Consider the following 25,035-nt stretch of genomic DNA (forward strand, 5'->3'; position numbering starts at 1 on the left):
CAGTACAGGATGTAGGCTACATATACTCGAGTCTGCCTATATTTGTGTTTACATTTTCACGTATTCTGAGGTGAACAATAATATCCACATGCCCGGGTGAAAGTTTGTTCCTCAGTCTGATAACAATAAGAATGCGCTGACAAAGATAATGTGTGCTAACAGTTTCTTAGCACTTTGTTAAACCACTCTCCCTTGAGGAACCTTTATATGGTGCTTTTCCACTGCATGGTACGGTTTGGGACGGTTCTCTTTTTTGGGGGGGGGGGTTCCACTGGGTACAGTACCCGGTTTTTTTTTTTTTGTTTTTTTTTTTGGTAACACCTGACCGTACCATTACCAAAACATGACATGTAAACTGCTGATCACGGATTGGCCAGAGAGAATCGTCACCACCTGCGTCACTGAACTTGTGTCACAAACATAACAGAACCGCTAGATTTAAATCAGCACAGCCAGCGAAGGATCAAACGCCGTAGATCACTGACAAGCTACGCAATGTCGCGTTCATTATCGCAGATGAATCACCTTTGATAATGAACGCGATATTGCGTAGCTTGTCAGTGATCTACGGCTCTGTCTATTAAATGCCGCTCCATTTGAAAGCAGGTGATGGCGATTTACCGCTAATAAGGGAACCAGCTTTACTGACGAAATACGCATGACAATCGCATGCGATATATCGCCCATCCCTAATGAGCACACCTTTTTTTAACAACCAAAAAATGGCTGTTTCGTGGTCTGTTGAGTAAGTACAGACATTCCTCTTGTTGATACCGGAGGAGCGGATCCAGCAAGAGCTTTATGGGGAGACATGGAATTAAAAAGTTTTTCAGGAGTCGTGAATGCAGTGATGGACAGTTCTCTTTCCTCAATGGACTGTGTTTGGTTTTCATGTGATTTCTCATTGTGGTGGTGATATGAAAAATTGTTGATCAAAGTAAATCCAAACTTTGCGAGGCAGATAACAACATTCAGTGATCAAATATTGTCAACCTGTTAACAGGCTCAGCGGGGCACGGCACGACAACTCTCGCGTTTGGGGTAGACATGGTTAGACAGTGTCTGCTCTATTTAAAAATAATTTATATAAAAAAAAAATATTTAATATATAAATATATAATTTTTTAATTACAAGATGGAAATATAGACGAGAAAATATATTTACACTTGCTCTGTCCTACATCTCACTGCAGAGTTGCCAGTTTTGAGAAGAAACATTATTCGTGTTATAATATAACTATAATAAACATGTTTTAAAAGACATTTTCAAAAAATTTTCATTGAGGAGTAGCCTAAGCTAATAGCCTAATTTTTATTTTCCTCACAAGCTGCGAGTCACAGTGTGTCAGTTATGCGGTGATGCGCTACAAAATTGTTGTGAAGCAAATTATTTGTAATATTAATTGAATAATAAAAGTAACCTAATAATAATAGCCAGAAAATAACAGGTCTACATTAATTGGAAATGCCAAATACTCTTAATAATGGCAATATTTAATGATTTTGACTATCTCTGGCTATAGTCCTTACATGCTGGACCTCTTTCAACACACTCCATCGTCTTATCGCCTTATATTTTTTTTACATGTAAGTAATGTTGTCCAGTAACTTGTTTCCATTATTTAAGCATTATTTTATTTATTTGTAAGGCTGCATTGTTTGATTTGTTGAAGTGTTTAATGCCTTTTAACGCTTAGACCTATGTTGAAGGATAGTCTATTTTTCTTCACAATATTTGGCAGTTCGAGCTGTACAAACAAACACCATTGGATGTGTTAAAGTGAAGAAGATGAAAAAGAAGGAACGACAGTATGACTCCTCTGATTTTAAATAGGGATGTGCAACAGTGATCGAGTACTCGACCGCGACAGCGATGATCGATCACGTAAAGGATGATCGAAAAAAAATTTGTTTTTCTTTTTTTTTGTTGATTGGTAATGGCAGCACTTTGGGCGGCGCCCTGAGCTCTGATTGGTTAGCTTCCCACTTGATGCCTCAAAAGACGTAAGAAGACAGATAATCATTGCCTCAAAGTCACGTAGTGATGGCTGGCTTCCCTTTGAGAAGAACGATGAAAATACAGTTCAGGGTAAGCTGTGCAGCGCCAAGCTGTCACACAAATCTACAAAAATACAATGCGCTATCATCTAACATTTGTACAGAAAATGTCTGGCGATAACAGAGCGGCAACTCAGACGAGCATTGAATCACTTGCCGTAAGACCTATAGCCTATGCAACGCAGGCAGAACCGAGAAGACAACACAGCTATTCGCTAGGGCTGCAACTAACGATTATTTTGATAATCGATTAATCTGTCGATTATTTTTACGATTAATCGATTAATCGGTTTATGTACTTATATTTTAGTTTTTCCCATTTTTTCCCCAAGTAAATTATTAATAAATGGTCTTTATCCTTCAGCATAGATTTTTAAGAGATTTTAACCATTTTGCACTGTCATATCCTAATCAAAAATATACCTGGAGTTGTTTTATTGTGTTAGTAATCCTTTGTCGAACTCTTCTGCAATCAGAACACTGACCCATACTCTAGCAAATTTCACAAGGAGATTTAAAATAATGTTTTCACCATGGCAGTCCTTAGAGCTCCTAAAGTAGTTTAACATCCCGAACAAAGCTTATTAAGGAATCTTTCAGAACATATTTTCACGAAGAATAAGGATAAAACAGAATAAAATTGCAGTGCATTGTATTTTATTATTTACTGGGAAACAGCTTTATAGCTTTTGCTGTGAAATTGTAAACAATCCTTCGAATAAAGTGCCAGTGGCATGAAACCTGAATGGAACTCACAATTTAAAGTAAAATCCATCAGAAGGTTGTCCAGAAAAAAAAATTGGACAGTCACACACAAAAAACCTGCTGTGTGAAAAAGAGCAGTGAATACTTAGAAAAAAAGTGCATTTCAAATATCTTTAAACATTTATCTCTCTCATTCAGTCATAATTAGGCTGCACGACTGAATTTTGAACTGTTAAACGACAAACTGATCACAGAACATGTTTGTAAAGCTTTAAATGTTAACTGTTAAAAAGCAATGTTATCAGCTTTTACGACTAAACATTTGCAAACAACATTGTACTGGAGAATCTGCACAAATAAAAGTCTTAGGGGCCGTTCACATATCGTGCCTAAAAACGCGTGGAAAACGCTAGGCGCACCGCTTTCTCCTTCTTTCCAAAGCGCTCGCGCAGAAGCGCCCCTGAGGCGTCTGCCTCTGCTAAGCAACCATGACGTGCTCTCTCCTTGAAGACGCGGAAATTTCAGCAAAGGATAAATGGATTTGCAGCTCAAAAAATCGCTTGCAGTAGCTCTGCTACTAAATTTATTTCAAAATGGAAATCCATATACAACTATGATCAGCTGTTCCTTTCATCTTGACTGAGCTTTTAACGTTGTTACGGGAAAGGATAAAGCTGATTGGTTAGTTCTTGTCACATGACCCGCGATGCGCTTGCAGCATTCTGAAAAGTTGAGATGTTTTTAACTCGATGCGGTGCGGTGTTGGAAATAACGAACTTGAGCGCGCAAAAGACGCAATATGTGAACGTCCCCTTAAACAGTTCAGTAGTGCAGAGTTTACAGGTTACTCTTCTTTTTTGAAGGCTCAAAGTAAAGTACTCCCAGTCTCCCACATCCCGCTAAATGCTGCAGAGACGCTGTTCGGGAAGCACGTGACATAAAACGAGGCCAGCTATTGGCTATTCGCTACTTCTCCTGCTGTACTGGCTGAGTAAAACCTCCGGTGGCTCATTACTGCCACACTTTGGTCACCGCAGATTTGAAATATGCACGAAATGAGCCGCTTACGACAAATAAAAGTTATTTAACAACGAATCGATGGCTAAATTAGTTGATAACTATTTTAATAATCGATTTTTATCGATTAAATCGATTCGTTGTTTCAGCTCTACTATTCGCTGAAATGGTGGTGAAAGATTTGCTGCCCATTAGTTTCAGGGACAGGGAAGGTTTAAAGTTTTCCTAAACTGTGGTGGAAAGTAAATGAAAATCGGTTTACAAAGCTAAGCATACTTGTCCAGTGGTACCTGGCTGTTCCTGCAACATCTGTTCCAGCGGAGCGAAGTTATTCCACTAAATGTGAACAGGCTGCGCACTCGGCTCTCATCTGAGCATGTAGACCGACTTATCTTTTTGAATAGACATGTTTGACCGGTCATGGTAAATATGATATCCTTTTATTTTTTAAAATAATATTATTATTTTAGTTTTTGAGTTTTAGCCATAGTTAAAATATCTAGGCTATTTGGTCTCTGTTTTATACCTTATAATAGCTGTTTGGTTAAACGTTGGTGAATTTTTTTCTTTATCTTTTAAAAACTAAGTTTCACCGCTGGATCAAAATATGCTGCTAAAGTTATACTGGAAGACAATGTTTTGTTAAAAAATGCAGATGAATAAAGTAGCAAAAAAGGAAAAAGTATCTTTGCGTGTTAATTTTTAAATCGCAGACAAACAATGAAATGATCTTTATAAAATAAAAATGCATTGGATATATTTGTAGCCTAATTACATTAAATATATTCGTAGAGATGACGAAAATCAAAATTATTTGTTTGTCATAGTTTTTATCTTAAATATATTTAACATTTTATTCAATTATTTAGCAATAATCAGTGATTTCCATAGTGTTAAATAATATTCAAATAATATTTTGGTTGATCAGAAAGTGCAAATTGAATACAAAATAATAATTAAATATTAGAATACATAAAAAATAACGATAGTGACACTAATATTAATTTTTTGTACTTTCGTGTTTGTAAAGCGCAATCCGAGTTACACTTTCGGTCAAGTTCACATCTGCTTCGGCGAATTTTTTTCAGATAAAAGTTGCAAGAGCTAGCCTACGTCTGATTAATTAACATGAACAATTATGCTGAAATCGCTGCATATCAGCGATTCGTTTCATGCTCATATAAGCAATGCCCGATAATGATATTGCTCTTAAATGTTTTATTTTTCTATTATTATTGTCATTATTTTATTACTGATGTTATAATAATGCAGCTATAATAATATTGCTATAGGCTACTCTTCACCCCAAGCAGATATTTCTTGCTCCTTTATTAATAACATTGCTTCATCATAATCTAACCTGTCCTAATCATGTGTTCATGTTTTCATAGACAGATTTTCATGTCAGATTTTTATTTTTCATTTTCATAACAATCTTCAGATTTTTTCATTATATACATTATGGCCATTTTAAATCATCCAAGCAGGGCAGATTACTGCATCTTCATTATTAATGCGCAGCACTGAGTCTCACAACTTCTAAGTGGGTCACAGACCCACAGTCTTTTATAGTGTGCTGCAGATGCCAGATTGTGGCAAATATGCCAAGCCAGAGAAGAAATCAGAAGAGTTCACAAGTTTAGAGGGGCATTTTGAATATTTCACACTTCCAGTTCCATTTCCGAAAACCATTTTCACCCCAACCAAACCCTTTTTTAGAAATATGCCGTTTGCTCACATTTTGCTGCTTTTGTTATCCTGTTTTTTTTGTTGTTGTTGTTGATCAAAAATGCAATATAAACATTGTGAAATTTTATTTTATGCAGCTAGTAATTAATTCAGTACTTCATTAATCGGTTACTTGAATAATCTGATAGAACTGCATATTTTGAGTTCTTGAGTCTTGTAAATGTGTCTTATGTTATTTACTTGTTTTACCCTGCATAACTAGATAAACTGCACCTGTAATTAAAGTGTGATTTTGTTCCTCATATTTTCAGTTTGTTTATTTGGTATGACAAAATTGTTGCTACTTGAGAAATGAGATAAAAAGCCATTAGGTGACTTACATGTTGGAACAGATGTTGTCTTAGAGGACAGAATGCACTTGATTTAAATCACTCACGTCACTAATGGTGCAATTTCACTCCGTGGTACGACTCTGCTCGGTATGACTCCGTACACTATGGCTCGACTCGGCTTGCGTTTCCACTGCAGTTTAGTACCGCTTTAGATTGGGCGGTATTATTAACATGTCGTTATTGTTGCGTCTCTACTGCCACGACTCATGAAAAACTTTTTCATTCGCGTCGCCCCATCAAGCTATTGTTGGATCCAATCCTCTGCTATCAACGAGAGGAACATCTGTACTTCCACAACAGACAACGAAACAGACATTTTTGGGTTGTTAAAGAAGGTGTGCTCTTTCAAAACAACTGCGTTCGATCCTTGGCTGGCTGTGCTGCTTTAAATCTAGCGGTTCTGTTGTGTTTGTGTCGCAAGTTCAGTGGTGACGATTCTCTCTGGCCAATCCGTGATCAGAGTTTATACATTATGTTTTGGTAATGGTACGGTACTAAATGGTACGGTACTAATGGTACTAAAAAAAGTACCAGGTACTGTACCCAGTGGAAAACCCCCCAAAAGTGAACTGTACTGTGCTGTACCATGCAGTGGAAAAGCGCCATAAGGGTAAGCGTCTTTTCCTTTTAATGGCAGTTGGCAAACCAACTTTAAGATGCATACCACCTCCTTCTGCACAACACCGGCATGACAGCTGATGTAAAATAAGGATCGGGCTGAGGAGAGACTATACTGATCAGTTAAAAAATTGCTTGATTGGCCCCGATCCTAGGGACATCCCTACATAATGCAGATTTAAAATTAACGTCTAAATTACTAAATTTCTATTTGTTGTTGGAATATATTCATTTACACAGTGGCTGTCATCTTGTTTCATAACAAATTTATTTAAACATTAAATAAATTAGACACCACTAACAGGTAAAGTAAAATATAATGAGTATATAGTCTTATATTTAGCTAAATGCTTTTCTCTACACTTCATGTCTTTAGCGAACTAACAAGCTAGCTTGCCTGAGGTATATAAAACGATACATGACATTTTGTTTACAAGCTGTTTTATTGACATCTTTCTGCGGTCGAAACACTGATCAGCGATTTACATGAGGTGTGAAATGTTCATTCGTGTTTATTTCACATTTAAAACTAGTGAAATAAACTATTTAAAAGAAGAAGAGATGATCGCGCTCACCCACAAACGTTTTCAGTTCGGATAAGTGTACACCCATATTATTTTACACATTCTCTCTCAACTTTTTTCCATCTCAGGAGCCAGTCATGCCTGCCAGTGTGCGTACTGGGAACCCGAAGGACTCCGAGGTGTCTGAACTCTTCTACAGAGATGATCCTGAGAAGCTCTTCTCTGATCTCCGGGAGATCGGTCATGGCAGCTTTGGAGCCGTGTACTTTGTAAGCAGGCTATGCCAATATTCGTATGCAGTGGGCATTTTTGTACGCGTGTGCTTGAGGCTCTGCATGAACATATTTTTCTTTCAGGCTCATGATGTGCGTTCCAATGAAGTGGTGGCCATCAAGAAGATGTCGTTCAGTGGCAAACAGTCCAATGAGGTCAGGATCAAAATACAGTTGGAATCCCTGTAGTACTGAATCAGACTATTTAAACCTATTCATGCACAAGAAACATGTTTTTACTACTGGTTGGTGTGTTTGTCCCCAGAAATGGCAGGACATCATAAAGGAGGTGAAGTTCTTGCAGAAGCTCAGACACCCCAATACCATTGAATACAAAGGGTGCTACCTCAGGGAGCACACGGCATGGGTAAGCGCATACACGTATGTATGTGAGCGATGTGTCTGTCTGACCTGTGCTAATGTTGTCTGTTTCTCCTGTTAGTTGGTAATGGAATACTGTCTAGGATCAGCCACTGATCTTTTAGAGGGTGAGTGGTTTGTTAACCTTTTCTCACGTCCTCCTTCCTTTTCAAATAAATCTCTTATGCTCTCCTTCCGCAGCCCTGTCTGAAATAAAAGAAGTCCTTTTTTTTGCAGTCCTGTATTTGTACCCTCAACAGTTCATTTAGAAATATACGGGTGTAAATATTGTAACCATCACTGTTCTGGATTGTATTTTCCCACAGTGAAATATTTTGCCTTTTTTCCTACAGTGCATAAAAAACCTCTGCAGGAGGTGGAAATAGCTGCTATTACCCACGGTGCACTTCAGGGCCTGGCCTACCTTCACTCTCATAACATGATACACAGGTGAGACCATTCCTGCTTTTCTTTTGATTTCAGTTTTAATCTTTACATCTGTTCGCCTGGTTGAAGGTTCTCAGCCTGTTGTCAACAGATGTTTTTCAGTGCTGAAAGATGCATAGGTCTTTATTTCTTTCTTTTTCTTTTTCTAGAGACGTGAAGGCAGGTAATATTCTGCTAACTGAGCCCGGTCAGGTGAAGCTTGGAGATTTTGGCTCTGCCTCAATCATGTCTCCTGCCAACTCTTTTGTGGGTACACCGTACTGGTAAGTTGTAAATGCAGTTTATTATTTGGTTAAAGGAACTATGTTCTATGATTTGATTTTACTTGAATTCAACTTCTAATTATTGCCAGGGTCTCTTCTACTAAATGAACACACAAGTAATTTTAGCTTTTTTTCTGCACTGATATAACGATACACTACAGTTTAAAAGTTTGGGGAAGGTAAGATCAATAATAAGTTAATACTTGAATTCAAAAGGGGCACAAATCCTTGGAAGTGAACACTTTTACATTGTTACGAAAAACATTATACTTCCAATAAATGCTGTTCTTGTAAACTTTCTGTTCATCAGAGAATCCTGAAAAAAGGTATCGCAGTTTCTACAAAAATATTGAGCAACGCAACCAATTTCAACTGTGATAATAGTAATGTAATGTTCATTATAATGTTTCTTGAGCACAAAATCGGCATATTAGAATGATTTCTGAAAAAGAAAAAAAAAGGATCATGCGATGCTGAAGACCGGAGTAATGTCTGCTGAAAATTCTGCTTTTCTGGAACAGGAAATTGCATTTTTAAAACTTGGTGTCACCTTCAATTGTATTTTGAAATAGAAAACAGTTATTTTAACTAAAATTTGTATCAATATATACACGGTGTTAGTGTTTTTGCAGTAATCAAATTATTGTTGTCACGGTACCAAAATTTCAGTATTCGGTACTGTAATAATTAAAACCTTCATATTCATCCGGAAGAAGGAGGCCGGAACCGGCGGACAATCAAATGAGATTTTAATAATTCAAAATAAACACAAAACAGCGCACCAGCCCCTCACAGACGACTGATGCGCACAAAGTAAAAGCACAACATAAAATAAAGCCCAGGCCTGGTCCTCTCTCGTCCTTCACTGTCGTCGCTCCCGTTTTATATCCTTCCATCTCCTCTGTGGGACTCGAGACCGGTGGTGGGTAGCAGGTGTCGCGGATTTCCCAATCACTCCACCGGCCTCGCTCGTGTTCCCACATCCCTCGGCCCCGCCCCACTCGTCACAGGTACCTATAGCAGTGCAAATCCATGGTTCTCTGTACCAATTTCGGTACCAAAGCAAAACAAAAAAATATGCTAATTAAAAAAACACTTTTTATCACTAAAAATAAAACCAATGCCATTCTTTATACTTATTTACAATTGTGTTTAAAGTTTTTCTATAAGTAATATAATTATGAAAAAAGTTTCACCCAAATTTAATTTGTCTTTTAATTAATGAAATTTAAACACATTTAGTTTTTTGGTGAATAAAGGGGATTTTCTATTAAAATTAAAACATGGAAGAAATATTGTGTGATTGATTTAAGAGTTTTATAATTTTTTTTCAACAGTAGTAGCAGTATCACATACATTCTACTAAATAATAGTAATTATTTAGCACAATGCCTTTATGTAAAAATAAACTTTTATTTTGATGGGTTTCCGTGAATACCTTTAAACTGACACTGGTTTTACTCAAATGAAACGGTAAAATGCTTGTGAAGTGACTCAGAACAGTTCTAGTGATGTTGTTTATGTATTTATGTCCTCATTGAGACGGCAGATGCTGAAATTACTGCAAGCGTCACGCGCTTCAGTCCATGTAGTAAACAAACCCGCATGTCTTCATTCACACAGATACGTGCAGAACATGCAAGATTCATATTTCAACCAACTTTTGCGGCTTAACATTTACAGATACTGGTCCATATGGAGATTTGATTTGATTAATTTATGCTAACTTTGACATTCCGTGACTGTCCATATTAAAATGTAAGTTACATTTTCATGACTGGATGTTGAGATTCTGTCCGCGTTTTCTGCTTCGCAGAAATCATAGCGCTGTATGCGTCAAGAACCGGGTACTCTCTGTACCACCGGTACTTAAAGAAACCTGGTACCGTCACATTTTCATTTTTTTAGTACCGACTTGGTACCGAAGTACCGGGTATTTTGACAACACTAAATCAAATAAATGCAACCTGGGTAAGGAAAAGAGACTTGTTTCCAAAACATTAAAATTTCTCACGACCCCAAACTTTTGAACAGTAGTTAACATTGTAATAAAGGGTGATATTTACCTAATACAAAGACACTTTTAATGCTCCACACAGAGACTTCCATTACATTTTGAGTAACAACACGCACATTTTAGAATCATAATTTTGAACTGAATCACTAAACTAATATTTAAACTACGTTTGAACTAGTTTGCGTTGATGAACTGAATCTATCACTTTTTTTTTTTTACTTTCTCATATTTGCAAATCATGACAAGGATTGCAAAACAAGTCTAATAGCATAGGCTTTAGAAAACTTAATGAAAAACTAAATAAAAAATATTGCAGGAGTCACAATGCTGCCCGTAGAAAAATGTTTTAAATTGCCAATTTTTGACCCAGTCTTTTGTCCATTATTGGTCAGGGAAAACTATGAAGAGCCTGAATTGTGAATATTAATGTGTGTCTGTGCAGTAGATTGTGCTTTTATTTATTTTAAAAATGCAAAGAAAGTCCTGTTTATCATGATCTGTCCCTTCTCATGTTTAGGATGGCCCCAGAAGTGATTCTAGCCATGGATGAGGGGCAGTATGATGGGAAGGTGGATGTCTGGTCTCTTGGCATCACCTGCATTGAACTAGGTTTGTGATGGTTTAAAAGTGATCCATGACGTCCCACCTCCCACTGACCCCTGAAACTTCAGGTCATGTCGGCTATTAAGGGAGTTTATTTAGGCCAGTGTGTTTCGCTGCTTGCAAGACTGTGTTGTGTCTATGTCTTTTGCTATGGAAAGGGATTTGGGTTTTAGTGTCTAAGCTGCTTTGGGTAGTAAGCTAACTTCCACTCTTTCCGTTACTTTCAACCTCCAATCGTTTTCATTTATTCATTCATACCTCTTAGTCTTTCTGTTTCACTGCAGCACTAATTCTGGTCTCTCATCCTTTTCTTCTGACTTTTGACTGATTTTTCTGTGTGTTTGCACTGGTTTCATATTTCTGTTTGTCTTTCTCTCTCTAGCTGAAAAGAAGCCACCCTTGTTCAATATGAATGCTATGAGTGCCTTATACCACATTGCGCAAAACGAAAGCCCTGTCCTGGCGTCATACCACTGGTGAGAACTTTGGTCCTAGAATTTTCCTGTTTTCTAATTTTCTTATCTTAACTTTTTGTTTTTATCTTTTTCTCCTACATTTGCAATCAGTTTATTCATTTTTCTGATTTTGCAAATTGTGGGTGAACTTCTATTTTATTAGCTGTTAAAAAAATTATTTGAAAGTATTATGCTAGAATTTGCTAATTTGTATTAGCAAATTCTATCTTAATACATTGAATAATTTATTGTAATAAAATAATGAATCATCCATTATCAATGTACTGGGTACCTGTAATGAAAGGCAATGTGCTCTTAATTGTGGAAAAATAGAACGTCTTTTGTAAAGAAAAAATTCCAGTTTGGGGTGCAGTAAAGATTAGAGTTGAGTTGTTTGTCTTTATTCTAGCTTCTCTCTCTCTCTCTCCTCCACCCCCCCCCCCCCCCCCTCAATTAAATAGAAGTTGCTGGGTTGAAGCCTTCCACAACAAATTTTTTAAATGGTTGGGTGGCCTGTGTCCATTTGTCTATTGAAAAAAGATTTATATATATTTAAATTGCAGTGTCATGTTTTTCTATGTATCATGTATTTCCTGTGTTTTATGTATTGTACCTGTGTGTTTTAACTTTTCCTTTGTCACTCCCTCTCTTTAATGCAGGTCAGAATACTTCCATAACTTTGTGGACTCTTGTCTTCAAAAGATCCCTCAGGACAGGCCTACCTCAGATGTGCTGCTCAATGTGAGACTTAAACACACACACACACACGCTGTATTCATTCTTTCATTCATTCACAGATGTTCTCTCCTCCTCTGACTTTTGATCTAGATAGGCCTGTCATCATTACCTAATCGCCTTGACGTGATTAGTTTTAAATAATCGTAATTATTATACACTTTATATTCCAGTACAATATAGAAATTTCATGATGTATTTTTCACAAATTTGTGGCACCTTACACAAACTAGGGATGCTCTGATCTGTCTTTTTCACCTCTGATTCCGATTTTTTTTCCATTTAAATAAATATAGAATTTATATATCTTTGTGTGTGGATCTGATTCTGTCTGGCAATTGTAACAATAAAATCTGTTATTTTATTAGTTACAATACAAAGCAGTTAATTCAAATAAAACAAAATCAGCTAAGCTATGAATTATTGAGCTATAATCAAACTCTAAACAGCAGTATTGGAGATGCTGTATTGTTCCTCAATAGGGTATCAGGTGTCCTTCGCTTAATGCAGGCAGCATCTTCAGTATTGCTATTCAGAAATGTAATTAAATGAAAAATAACACTGCATAGTGTTCACTGTATAAATTATATATGGATTAAGCTTTGTTAAAGTTGTTTGATTACCACTGACACAGACAGTAGCAGGTATTTATATGCTACCGTCCCTTTAAGACCTTGTACACAGATCACTGATGATGATACATATCTGATTTCATTCTGTTTATGTTCACTTCACTTAAGACATAACCAACTGTGTTAACACAAATACTTGCCGAAATGGAAATTAAGATAATTTTGGTCATGTACACACTGCAAGTATCAGGAATGACAGTCGCATTTAAATGCTCAAGGAGGCATCGAAAGTGAAATTATTTCAGTGTCCGCGCTTTTTGAAACATGTCTCTCTGTGTGCGCGTTTTGAGTGTGTGTGTGCACCGATAACAGCGTGCAAGTACCAATTTAGTTATTTTTTGCTTCTTACACTTGAATGGTAAGACTTAAAAACATGTGCAAATGATGAACTTGTGTGTCACATGTGTGCTGAACCTTGAGGCCTGGGCCGTATGGATCACTGACTTTTTTACACTGCACCCCTGCTCTCACCAGATGGCAACCCAGTTGAGAAACAAACACTGGGTTGATCTATCAAAAAGCTTTTATTAACAATTCATCAACTATATTTTAAGACACTATGACCTAAATTTGGAGTCATTTGAAAAAGTAAACACTACTGTATCATTCAGAGGACTGAGGTCAAAGATATTTACTGTTTTTGAAAGGAGCTTTTATGATAATCAAGGCTGCATTTACGCAATGTTGTGAAAAATAATTACAATTTAAAGTAACTTTTTTCAGTTTTAATGGTTTGTAAAATATTATTTATTGCTTTAATGGTTATACAATTTTTTCTGCAGCAATTACAACCAGTATTCATTGCCACATGGTCCTTCAGAAGTCATTATACTATGCTGATTTAGTGCTCAATTAATATTTCCTCTTATTATTATTAATGTTGAATGTTTGATGAAGAAAAAAAACATTACCAAAAAACAGTAACATTGTAAATGCTGCAGTTCAGGAAGATTGAGTCTGAGCAGCAGCATTTATTAGACATAGAAATCTTTTGTATCGTTATACATTTCTGTTTCACGACCATATGGTTCTATAGTCTGCCATTGATTTGTATGATGTAAGAAACCGAAGAATAGCAGTCACAAGAACAATAGTAAATATAAGAAACAAAGAAAAAAGTGCCTTTACACTTCCAGTGGCTGGTGGCTAATAGCTCATACCGGATATATTAGGCTTATACTGCAGGTGACAAAAATTACAATTAAGTTAATAATAGCTAGTATTAGTATGACATATAACTGTGACTGTAGCTCATACATCTTTATACTCACACGCACTGAGATTGTGTAATGAAGTTCATCTATACTGCTCTGTGGTTCACACCATGTATTCCCTTCACAGCATCATTTTCTTTCCCGAGAGCGCCCCCATTCTGTAGTAATGGATCTGATCACCCGCACCAAAGACGCTGTGCGAGAGCTGGACAACTTGCAGTACAGGAAGATGAAGAAGATCTTGTTTCAGGAAACTCACAATGGCCCCACACAGGAAGGAGGAGAGGAGGAAGAGGTACATCCAGAGGCTTGTCAACCTTTGTCTTTGATCGTTCTGTCTAGTTCAGCCCAGTGTCTGCTTTTGTTATATTATTCTATTCTACAGAAAACGGGAAAGATCATGACATCTTGTTTGTTTGTGTGTGTGCATGTAGGAAGCAGAGCAGTATCTCTTGCAGACGGGCACGATGAATAGTATGGAGAGCTCTCAGTCTGTTCCCTCCATGTCCATCAGTGCCAGCTCCCAGAGTTCCTCTGTCAACAGCCTGGCCGATGGCTCCGATGACAGTGCGGAGATAGCCATGATGCAGGAGGGAGAACAGACTGTCACATCTAACAGCTCCATTATTCACCGCCCCACTGTACGTAATCAAGGCCGGACAGCACACAGTCTTCTCAAACTGACTTTTCCTTGACTAATTGGTTTTTGTCCATCCGTTTGTCAGGCACGTGATAATATTTATGATGACCCATATCAGCCGGAGATGGAGTCTCCACAGCAGGCATCTTCGGCCGCTCGGAGGAGGGTGCACAGAAACCGAGACCATTTCGCCACCATCCGCACAGCCTCTCTTGTAAAGCCCCTGACTGACCTGCAGCTCAGAGTCCATATTTTTTCTTTATATCGGAAGTTAAGACAAACAACTTTCTTTTTGTTTTCAGGTTACCCGTCAGATTCAGGAGCATGAACAGGGCTCAGCTCTGAGGGAGCAGATGTCCGGATACAAGCGCATGAGGAGGCAGCACCAAAAACAACTGCTGGGTCTGGAGAACAAACTCAAGTCTGAGATGGATGAACATCAGCTCAGACTGGACAAAGAGCTGGAGACCCAGAGAAACAACTTTAGCAGCGAAGCAGACAAGTTGAGTAAGAAACATCAGGCCATCCTGGAAAAAGAGGTGAGGAGGGAAAAAAAGATACTATATGTTTCACGTCATGTGCAAGATTGGACGGATCATATGCTCTACAAGGCTGCATTTATTTGATAAAAAAATACAGTAAAAACAAATGTAAAAAATTTATTACAATTTAAAATAACTTTATATATATATATATATATATATATATAGTACAGACCAAAAGTTTGGACACACCTCATTCAAAGAGTTTTCTTTATTTTCATGACTATGAAAATTGTAGATTCACACTGAAGGCATCAAAACTATGAATTAACACATGTGGAATTATATACATAACAAAAAAGTGTGAAACAACTGAAAATGTCATTTTCTAGGTTCTTCAAAGTAGCCACCTTTTGCTTTGATTACTGCTTTGCACACTCTTGGCATTCTCTTGATGAGCTTCAAGAGGTAGTCACATGAAATGGTCTTCCAACAGTATTGAAGGAGTTCCCCGAGAGATGCTTAGCACTTGTTGGCCCTTTTGCCTTCACTCTACGGTCCAGCTCACCCCTAAACCATCTCGATTGGGTTCAGGTCCGGTGACTGTGGAGGCCAGGTCATCTGGCGCAGCACCCCATCACTCTCCTTCTTGGTCAAATAGCCCTTACACAGCCTGGAGGTGTGTTTGGGGTCATTGTCCTGTTGAAAAATAAATGATGGTCCAACTAAACGCAAACCCGATGGAATAGCATGCCGCTGCAAGATGCTGTGGTAGCCATGCTGGTTCAGTATGCCTTCAATTTTGAATAAATCCCCAACAGTGTCACCAGCAAAGCACCCCCACACCATCACACCTCCTCCTCCATGCTTCACGGTGGGAACCAGGCATGTAGAGTCCGTTCACCTTTTCTGCGTCGCACAAAGACACAGTGGTTGGAACCAAAGATCTCAAATTTGGACTCATCAGACCAAAGCACAGATTTCCACTGATCTAATGTCCATTCCTTGTGTTCTTTAGCCCAAACAAGTCTCTTCTGCTTGTTGCCTTTCTTTAGCAGTGGTTTCCTAGCAGATATTCTACCATGAAGGCCTGATTCACACAGTCTCCTCTTAACGGTTGTTCTAGAGATGTGTCTGCTGCTAGAACTCCGTGTGCCATTGACCTGGTCTCTAATCTGAGCTGCTGTTAACCTGTGATTTCTGAGGCTGGTGACTCGGATGAACTTATCCTCCGCAGCAGAGGTGACTCTTGGTCTTCCTTTCCTGGGGCAGTCCGCATGTGAGCCAGTTTCTTTTTAGCGCTTGATGGTTTTTGTGACTGCACTTGGGGACACTTTCAAAGTTTTCCAAATTTTTCGGACTGACTGGCCTTCATTTCTTAAAGTAATGATGGCCACTCATTTTCCTGTACTTAGCTGCTTTTTTCTTGCCATAATACAAATTCTAACAGTCTATTCAGTAGGACTATCAGCTGTGTATCCACCTGACTTCTGCACAACACAACTGATGGTCCCAACCCCATTTATAAGGCAAGAAAACTACACTTATTAAACGTGACAGGGCACACCTGTGAAGTGAAAACCATTTCAGGTGACTACCTCTTGAAGCTCATCAAGAGAATGTCAAGAGTGTGCAAAGCAGTAATCAAAGCAAAAGGTGGCTACTTTGAAGAACCTAGAATATGACACACATTTTCAGTTGTTTCACGCTTTTTTGTTATGTATATAATTCCACATGTGTTAGTTCATAGTTTTGATGCCTTCAGTGTGACTCTACAATTTTCATAGTCATGAAAATAAAGAAAACTCTTTGAATGAGAAGGTGTGTCCAAACTTTTGGTCTGTACTGTGTATGTATGTATTTATATGTATATAGTGCTTTTTTGTTGTTTTTTAATTCTTCCTTTGTTGGAAAAGCTAAATTTGCTGCCATTATTCCATTTGATCCCTCAAAAATCATTCTAATATACTGATTTGGTGTTCAAGGGACATTTCTTATTTTTGTGGACATTGATGCAGTGCTTTTTCATTATTCTTTGATGAATAGAAAGTTCAAAAGAATGGCATTAATGTGAAATTCTAATCTGTAACATGTTTTGAAAATGTTTTACTATCACTTTTCATCAGTTTAATGCATCCTTGTACACCAAACATTTTAATGGTAGTGTTTGTGTGTGTATATATGTAATCTTTATATATATATATATATATATATATATATATATATATATATATATATATATATATATATATATATATATATATATATATATATATATATATATATATATATATATATATATATATATATATATATATATATATATATATATATATATATATATATATATATATAAATTTATCTGGTGTGTTATTCAGATTAAAGCTGCGCAGGCAGAAGAGAAAAAATTTCAACAGCACATATTGAACCAGCAGAAGAAAGAACTCAACAGTCTGCTGGATTCTCAAAAACGCCAGTACAGGCAACGCAAGGAGCAGCTCAAGGAGGTACACTGTTGAAGAGTCAGCTGTCCTTATGACTTCATGACTATGAATTCAGAAATAATAAAATAGTCAAATTGTTCTTGTCTTTTGACTTGCACCATATTCATCAATCTCATTTCTTATCTTTAACTTGCTTTTCTCACCTTGACATTCTTCCCCACGGCTACAGGAGCTGAGTGAGAACCAGTCCACGCCGAAGCGAGAGAAGCAAGAATGGTTGGTAAGGCAGAAAGAGTGTCTGCAGCAGATCCAGGCTGAGGAAGAGGCTTCATTATTACGGCGACAGAGGCAGTATTATGAGCTGCAGTGCCGGCAGTATAAGAGGAAGATGCTGCTTGCAAGACACAATCTGGAGCAGGACCTGCTCAGAGAGGTTAGACAGAGACGTTTATGAAAGCGTTACCCTTTCTACCTCACTTTTTGTCTGTTAATCTCTTGCTATGTCTTTATTTGTCCCTGTAGGACTTGAATAAACGTCAGACACAGAAGGATCTGGAGTGCGCCATGTTGTTGAGACATCACGAGTCCACTCAGGAGCTGGAGTTTAGGCAGCTGGGGCTGGTCCAGTGCACTCGGGCCGACCTGATCCGAACACAGCACCAGAGCGAGCTGGCCAACCAGATGGAGTATAATAAGCGGCGTGAGCAGGAACTCCATCAGAAACACAATGTGGAGGTCCGCCAGCAACCCAAGAGCTTAAAGGTGAGGGGATTTTTTGTGTTTGGTAAAATTCAGTCATAATTTTTGTCTAATTTTAATTCTACCTTCATTTGAATGCATTCCTATGTATCCTGTTTGTTATTGAAATTCAGATTGAATTGGATTTTAAAAGGCATTCAGAATTCAACTTTAAGTGCCACACATGTTGTTTAAGTAAAGACTCATGTTTGGCAGTTGCAAGGATGAGATGGCACAGTTAAACCCAGAGACTTCTGTTAAACCCAACCGTCTAAGATGAAACCTACATGTAATCAAAACATTCCAATGATGTTATACACACCAAATGATTAGGGGACATTTGTTTGCTTGAATGTTAAGTTCTCAAGTATGTTTCTTGCACTTTGATCTTTCAGACGAAAGAGCTCCAGATCAAACGTCAGTTCCAAGACACCTGTAAGATTCAGACACGGCAGTACAAAGCCTTGCGGAACCACCTGCTGGAAACCACGCCCAAATCAGAACATAAAATTGTACTGAAGCGACTCAAAGAGGAGCAAACTCGTAAACTGGCCATCTTGGCCGAGCAGTACGACCATTCCATCAAAGACATGCTGTCCACACAGGCTGTGAGTAAGGCAAGGAGAGACCATTTTTAAGGCTTTGTTTCGCTTCAAGTAGTGCACAATCACAGGGTGATATGAAGTAACAAGAATAATGCATGTATGCAAACACATACTTGGGTTAATGTCACCGAAACCAGTCAAGATCATTTTTTCCTCCCTTATTGTAAATACTATTTTTTTTAATGCATAATATAAAGGTAGTAATTAAGTGCTTTTAATAATGCATGTTTTCCATAAAATAAATTTTTTGCATCACAATAATGTGAAGAGAAAAAAAGGACCTAAAATATGCTTGCTTCTGTTTTAAAAGAATACAAAATTAAGTTTTTCTTTTAGTTTTTGAGGTGAAATATGACGGGAAATTTTCTTGACAGGTTGCATGAGGTTTTCCACTTAATCCACAGTTCCTTTAACCATCACACTGGACCTAAATCTCTTTATTGGCGGCTTCTCTACTGATGTCCTGCCTCTTTTGTTTACCCAACAGTTGCGATTGGATGAGACTCAGGAGGACGAGTACCGAGCACTGCGCATGCAGCTGCAGCAGGAATTGGAGCTGCTGAACGCCTATCAGAGCAAAATAAAGATGCACACAGACACGCAACACGAGAGAGAGGTCAAAGACCTGGAGCAGAGGGTGTCTATACGGAGAGCTCTACTTGAGCAGAGGGTGAGCGAAAGAAATGGATTGAAAATTCCTGAATGAAAAGATTGTGATGGCTCTGTTCCAAAACAATCGGTCACCCTTTTGCCTCTTTTCAGATCGAGGAGGAGATGTTGTCTCTGCAGAATGAGCGCTCTGAGCGAATCCGGGCTCTGCTTGAGTACCAAGCTCGAGAAATTGAGTCCTTTGACTCAGAAAGCATGCGCCTGGGCTTTAGTAACATGGCTTTGAGCGGCATCCCTGCCGAGGCTTACAATCAGGGTTACCCCAACCCTCCCTCATCTGGACCTGGGGGCTGGCCGTCCCGTCCTGTGCCCCGCTCAGGCAGCCAGTGGAGCCACGGAGTCCAACACTCAGCGGCGCCGCCCTCGTGGCGTAGTCAAAACAGTACAGCCGGGTTCACCCAAGGGGAGCAAATCTCCAGCCGAGAGAGGGATTTAGATGGTATTGGCGCCCGTGGCTTTCCAAGCTCTCGCACCTCCGCCTCGTCAGCATCGTCCTCGTCCTCACATCATCACCTCCGCTACATCCCGCAGCAGTACCACCACCAGAGCACCCCACACCTGTACAGCCGAGAGAGAGAGTGGGGAGGTGGCAGTGGAGGAGGAGCTCACCCCTCATCTTTATCCTCCTCTCATGGCCACTCGCATCACGTTTCTACCCATGCCTCTTCCCAGTCCCTTGGTCTCCTCCCTCCACCACCACCTCCTCCGCCCATCTCACTTTCCTCATCTTCTCCTCCATCCTCCTCCTCCTCTTCTTCCTCTCAGAGTGGCTACGGAGGAAGGGGCGAGAGTTTGGCTGTGAGGGGTCCCAGTCTGATGGCTCTGAGAAACAGTCCAGGGCCTCTTCGGAGAACAGCCTCGGGTGGAGGTGCCGGCGGGTCAGCCGCAGATGGAGGTTTAAGCCGAAGTACATCAGTAACATCGCACATTTCCAACGGATCCCACCTCTCCTACTCGTAGAGGCTCATACAGGAAGTTCAGATGGTACAGTTGAACGTTTTGGGGAGAAAAGGCCTTCACATAGCTCATTTAGGAGTCAAACTGGGAGAAACCGTATTTAGATGGGTACTTACAAGAAGATAGATCTCAGGGTTTTGGGATTCAGGAGGGCTCAGGGTTTAGATCAGGAACAGGAAAGACGAGATGTACTGTAACAAGAGCAGAAAACTATGCTGTTGAGTGAGTGGGAGGGAAGAGATGAAAATTACACAAGTGGTGCCAATACTGCAGATCGGACTCTTCCTCAGCCGGTTCATTTTGCTTTAGTTTTATTTTTAAACTGTCAGACAGAACCAATGAATTCTGCTCTTTCGTGTCCAGTCATTTGCTTGCACATCTAAAGGTTTAAGATAATATTTTATGCTTAATCCATATTAAGCTGAATTCATTTAGTGCAATTCAATTAAAGACTAATAGTTTGCCAAAAAACTGTCATTTATCTCACTGTCACGTTGTTACGAGCCCTACATTTATTTTTTTTTCATAGAACACTCAGTAAATATTGACTGAAGAGTGTAACTTGAGTTTGAGCCAGAGGATGAGGAGTCCTACTAATGTCAGTTTTACTGCTAACGGAGGCAAAGCGAGTGAGTCGGATGCAATAGAAGGTGCTGTAGCATGTTCCAGGGGGATGAGGCATAAACTGAGGAACTAAAAGGGTGATTTAAAACTGATTTTTGTGTAATTATGTAGATATCACTCAAACAACGCTAAAATAACGTCTATCAGTGATGGTTTTTAAACTGTACATTTGTATTTGAGTCGAGGACAGGAGGCAGTTTTTTATTTTAAGTTGGTTTTTATATTCTGTATTTTGTTTATAACAATGTCACATGTCATACTGCCATCTAGAGGCTCAGCTGACCTAAAGCAACTCCGCCCACTGTCCTTATAAGGGCAAGCTGCCATTTAAGTTGCATTTGGTTTTAACTGGGCTGTAATTGAGTGTCTGTTTTTAGCGTAGGGTGATAAAATTACTTTTAAAAAGAGATTGAACCTGGCTGGGTAAGCGAAGCCATTTCCTTGACTGTGTAAATATGATGTACATGTCCAAAAGAGAGTTGGGTTACAAGTTTCTGTGCATGAGACGGATGTACAGAGATCATTTGTATACAAACATACACAACAGACGTTTATATATGGCTTTGAATATATATGTGTATATTACATCACCTGTCAAAGCTTTTAAAGGGAAAGTCATAAGATTGTTTCCTGTTCAACACTTTTATTCTATATTGTACTTATACAATGTGTATATACAAGCACTAACTCTTATATAGGGTAATAGTAATTTTGCTATGTGAATTGGAAAGTGAGACGGAGAAAATAGATACTGTCATTGTTAATACACCTACTACTGCCGCTGTTATATTTGTGTTGTACACTAATTTCTCTTTTTACAATCTTTTTTTTTAAGACTTTATTGTTGTTGTTTTTTAAACAATGCTTACCACTAGTTGGGAAATGTTGGCAGTGTCACTGTAGGAATTTTAAAGCTCCAAGTTTTAGATAAAACAAAACAAATAACAAAAAAGGACTACCTATCCCAGCATTCCTTGTTAAATCTCAGGGTAGGAGTCTGTTGTGCAGTGCGTTGTCAGGGGAGTAGTATTTTAGAGGCAGTATTAAACTTGTACAGAACATTTTAAGAGGTTTTAGCTGTATAGAACATTTCTAGAAGACTGTAAAGTGTCAGACACCCCCGTTCGATCCAGCTGTTTTTCCCCTCCATTTCGTTTTCTGGAATGAATTACTTTTATTTTTGCGCATTTTACATTTTTATTCACAAAATGGACAAAAGGCATCACAAGCTGTTTACTTTAACAACAAATATCTCCAGCGTCCCCGTAAGAACGTGGTGAAAGACAAAGCTCGATTTTGCCAGTTATGTAATATTTTTCCTTTGGGAAAACAGAAATCTTTTGCGCTCCCACACTGCCAGCTCTCTTTAGACACCAGCGTTCACTCGGATTCTCCCTTCACTCTCCTGAACCGAGGAGACATGCAGTACCTCACTTCCCTGTGCCTGGCCGATCACTTCTTACTCCAGTGTTTTCAGTGTTCACTTCATTCACAAACACATTTTCCACACATCACCGCATTCCCTTATGTCCTTACTTTACTTGGTTGCTAATTTCTGTGGACAGAAAAGGAGAGAAAAAAAAATCCTCAAAGCTTTCCTTAGCTTTGGGCTACAATGTAATGTGTTTACAGCAAAACATTCTGGATTCTTATTAGTGGATCCTCTTGAGGGGGTGGTATAAGAAACATAAGGTATATGTATGAAATTGCTGCCATCATCCTGCAGTGTTTAAAGAATTGGAGCTAAAATGGTGGAGCTGCAGTTGCCTGGAAGTGTGCGTGTAGCCTGCCGAAATATATTGCAAAATTGTGATTAAAAGGGTGATGGAGAGCATGGTTGTTCAGGGAGCTCAGAGAAATAGGTCAAATTGCATTCAGGTGAAATGAACTCAACACATGGGCTATAGAACTTGTACAGAAAATGATTTATAAGTCATTAAAAAGGATTCAAACAAAATGACCTTTCACGTTGTGATCTGTCTGCGTTATTGCACAATTGTTTTCAGCACCTCTAGCCAGTTTTCTGAATGGTGAGCGTGCATCTTCCATGAAACCGTCACCACAGTGATAATGAAGGTAGAGAAAAGAGCGTTTCCATAGAGACCGAGGCAGTACTAAATGGGAATTACTGATTGCTCACAAAAATCACATGTTGGTTCTGGTGTAAGGCTATTTTTAAGTCACAAAATCATTCCATTTATTTTTCCATATTTTGCGGTTCCATTCTGTACATTTGTTTCTATTCTGCAGTGTTGTTGTTTAAAGGCTGTTGCAATTACATTTTCATCTAAAAATAGCTAAACAACAGATAAAAACAATAAGATAACTGTCAGGTTGGAATGTCAGCATGTGGCTTAAAAGACTTTGGTGATGTTCCTAGAATGTTCTTTTTAGTTTCTGTTCCTTTTATGTAATATTATAACAATAAGCTAAAGTTGTTACAACTGTACAAGGAGGTTTTTGTAATTAACCTAACTTAGCTTAATATAATAATTTACGCAATGCTCTGTAATGGTTAAGGTTTTTATTTTATGACTAGCTTTTTATGTGAAAACCGTAGCCTATAACTTGACACATTTTACGGTGGTTAAACAAAATATTTTCTAGTGGTTAAATGTTTAATTTTCCGTAATCATAAACTACATTAAGTACAATTAATTGAAACTGATATTGAATCGTGTTTTTATTATTATTATTATTATTAATAAACAGACATTTTAAAAACATCTGTCAAACCACTGCACTTGATTCTAATTGCTCTAAAGTAAAAGTGTTGTGAAAGGAATGTGAGATAATAAACATTTTATCAAAATAAACCACTTATTACAAAAATAAATGCATCTTATTCAGATTTATTTAGCGCTAATGGCCTATAGACATGTCAAGGAATTTGGCTACAGTTGTCGTATTCGTTTTGTATTTCATTTGGAAACCAAGGTCCTAGAGTCTTGAGGAAGGGTGGAGAAGCTCATAGCTCAAGTAGCTTGAAGTCCGGTGTTAAGTTTCCACAGTCTGTGATGATTTGGGGTGCAATGTCATCTGCCGGTGTTGGTCCATTGTGTTTTTTGAAAACTTAAGTCACTGCACCCTTTTACCAAGAGATTTTGGAGCACTTCATGCTTCCTTCTGCTGACCAGCTTTTTGAAGATACTGATTTCATTTTACAGCAGGATTTGGCACCCGCCCACACTGCCAAAAGCACCAAAAGTTGGTTAAATGACCATGGTGTTGGTGTGCTTGACTGGCCAGCAAACTCACCAGACCTGAACCCCAGAGAGAATATATGGGCTATTGTCAAGAGTAAAATGAGAAAAAAAGAGACCAAAAAATGCAGATGAGCTGAAGACCACTGTCAAAGAAACCTGGGCTTCCAGACCACCTCAGCAGTGCCACAAACTGATCACCTCCATGCCACGCTGAACTGAGGCAGTAATTAAAGCAAAAGGAGCCCCTACCAAGTATTGAGTACATGTAGTAAATGAACATACTTTCCAGAAGGCCAGTTCACTAAAAACATTTTTTTATTCGTCTTGTGAAGTATTATAATTTGTTGAGATTTGTTGAGAGTGAATTGGTGGGTTTTTGTTAAATGTGAGCCAAAATCATCACAATTAAAAGAACCAAAGACTTAATTACAGAATTACAGAAATAAATGAACTTTTCCACGACCTTCTAATTTATTGGGATGCATCTGTGATAATGGCTGGGTTGAGAAGAGTTTTAAACACCTCCTTCACCCCACTCTGTCACTGACTGTACTGTTACGTGATGTGACACAGAGCGCGTGACCGTATTAAAGGGGAGGATTTCTCTTGACTGCGTGCGCGCGTACGGGAAACATGATGTCACACGTCACACTCCGCTACAGTCCTCCA

The 25,035-nt window shown here is 38.5% G+C and overlaps 1 protein-coding gene across 2 annotated transcripts in view; it reads left to right on the top strand.

Moving 5' to 3' along the window:
- LOC132148963 (serine/threonine-protein kinase TAO2-like) overlaps window positions 1–23,117 on the top strand; it is a 37,383-nt gene extending 14,266 nt beyond the window's left edge. Inside the window, exons 2-20 of one of the 2 annotated variants that reach the window (XM_059557800.1) lie at window positions 7,132–7,272; window positions 7,360–7,431; window positions 7,541–7,642; window positions 7,718–7,763; window positions 7,989–8,085; window positions 8,232–8,345; window positions 10,880–10,971; window positions 11,348–11,441; window positions 12,080–12,161; window positions 14,129–14,296; window positions 14,436–14,642; window positions 14,727–14,855; window positions 14,944–15,180; window positions 17,502–17,630; window positions 17,797–18,000; window positions 18,090–18,329; window positions 18,701–18,922; window positions 19,398–19,580; window positions 19,673–23,117. In XM_059557800.1, coding sequence (XP_059413783.1) covers window positions 7,141–7,272; window positions 7,360–7,431; window positions 7,541–7,642; window positions 7,718–7,763; window positions 7,989–8,085; window positions 8,232–8,345; window positions 10,880–10,971; window positions 11,348–11,441; window positions 12,080–12,161; window positions 14,129–14,296; window positions 14,436–14,642; window positions 14,727–14,855; window positions 14,944–15,180; window positions 17,502–17,630; window positions 17,797–18,000; window positions 18,090–18,329; window positions 18,701–18,922; window positions 19,398–19,580; window positions 19,673–20,539 — 3,417 coding nt within the window. In that variant the 5' untranslated portion in view covers window positions 7,132–7,140 and the 3' untranslated portion in view covers window positions 20,540–23,117. The remainder of the gene's footprint in view (window positions 1–7,131; window positions 7,273–7,359; window positions 7,432–7,540; window positions 7,643–7,717; window positions 7,764–7,988; window positions 8,086–8,231; window positions 8,346–10,879; window positions 10,972–11,347; window positions 11,442–12,079; window positions 12,162–14,128; window positions 14,297–14,435; window positions 14,643–14,726; window positions 14,856–14,943; window positions 15,181–17,501; window positions 17,631–17,796; window positions 18,001–18,089; window positions 18,330–18,700; window positions 18,923–19,397; window positions 19,581–19,672) is intronic. The other variant, XM_059557801.1, reaches the window with a different exon arrangement.
- The last annotated feature ends 1,918 nt before the right edge of the window (window positions 23,118–25,035 follow it).

This window comes from Carassius carassius, chromosome 9 (genome assembly GCF_963082965.1).
Source record: "Carassius carassius chromosome 9, fCarCar2.1, whole genome shotgun sequence".
NCBI lineage: Eukaryota > Metazoa > Chordata > Actinopteri > Cypriniformes > Cyprinidae > Carassius > Carassius carassius.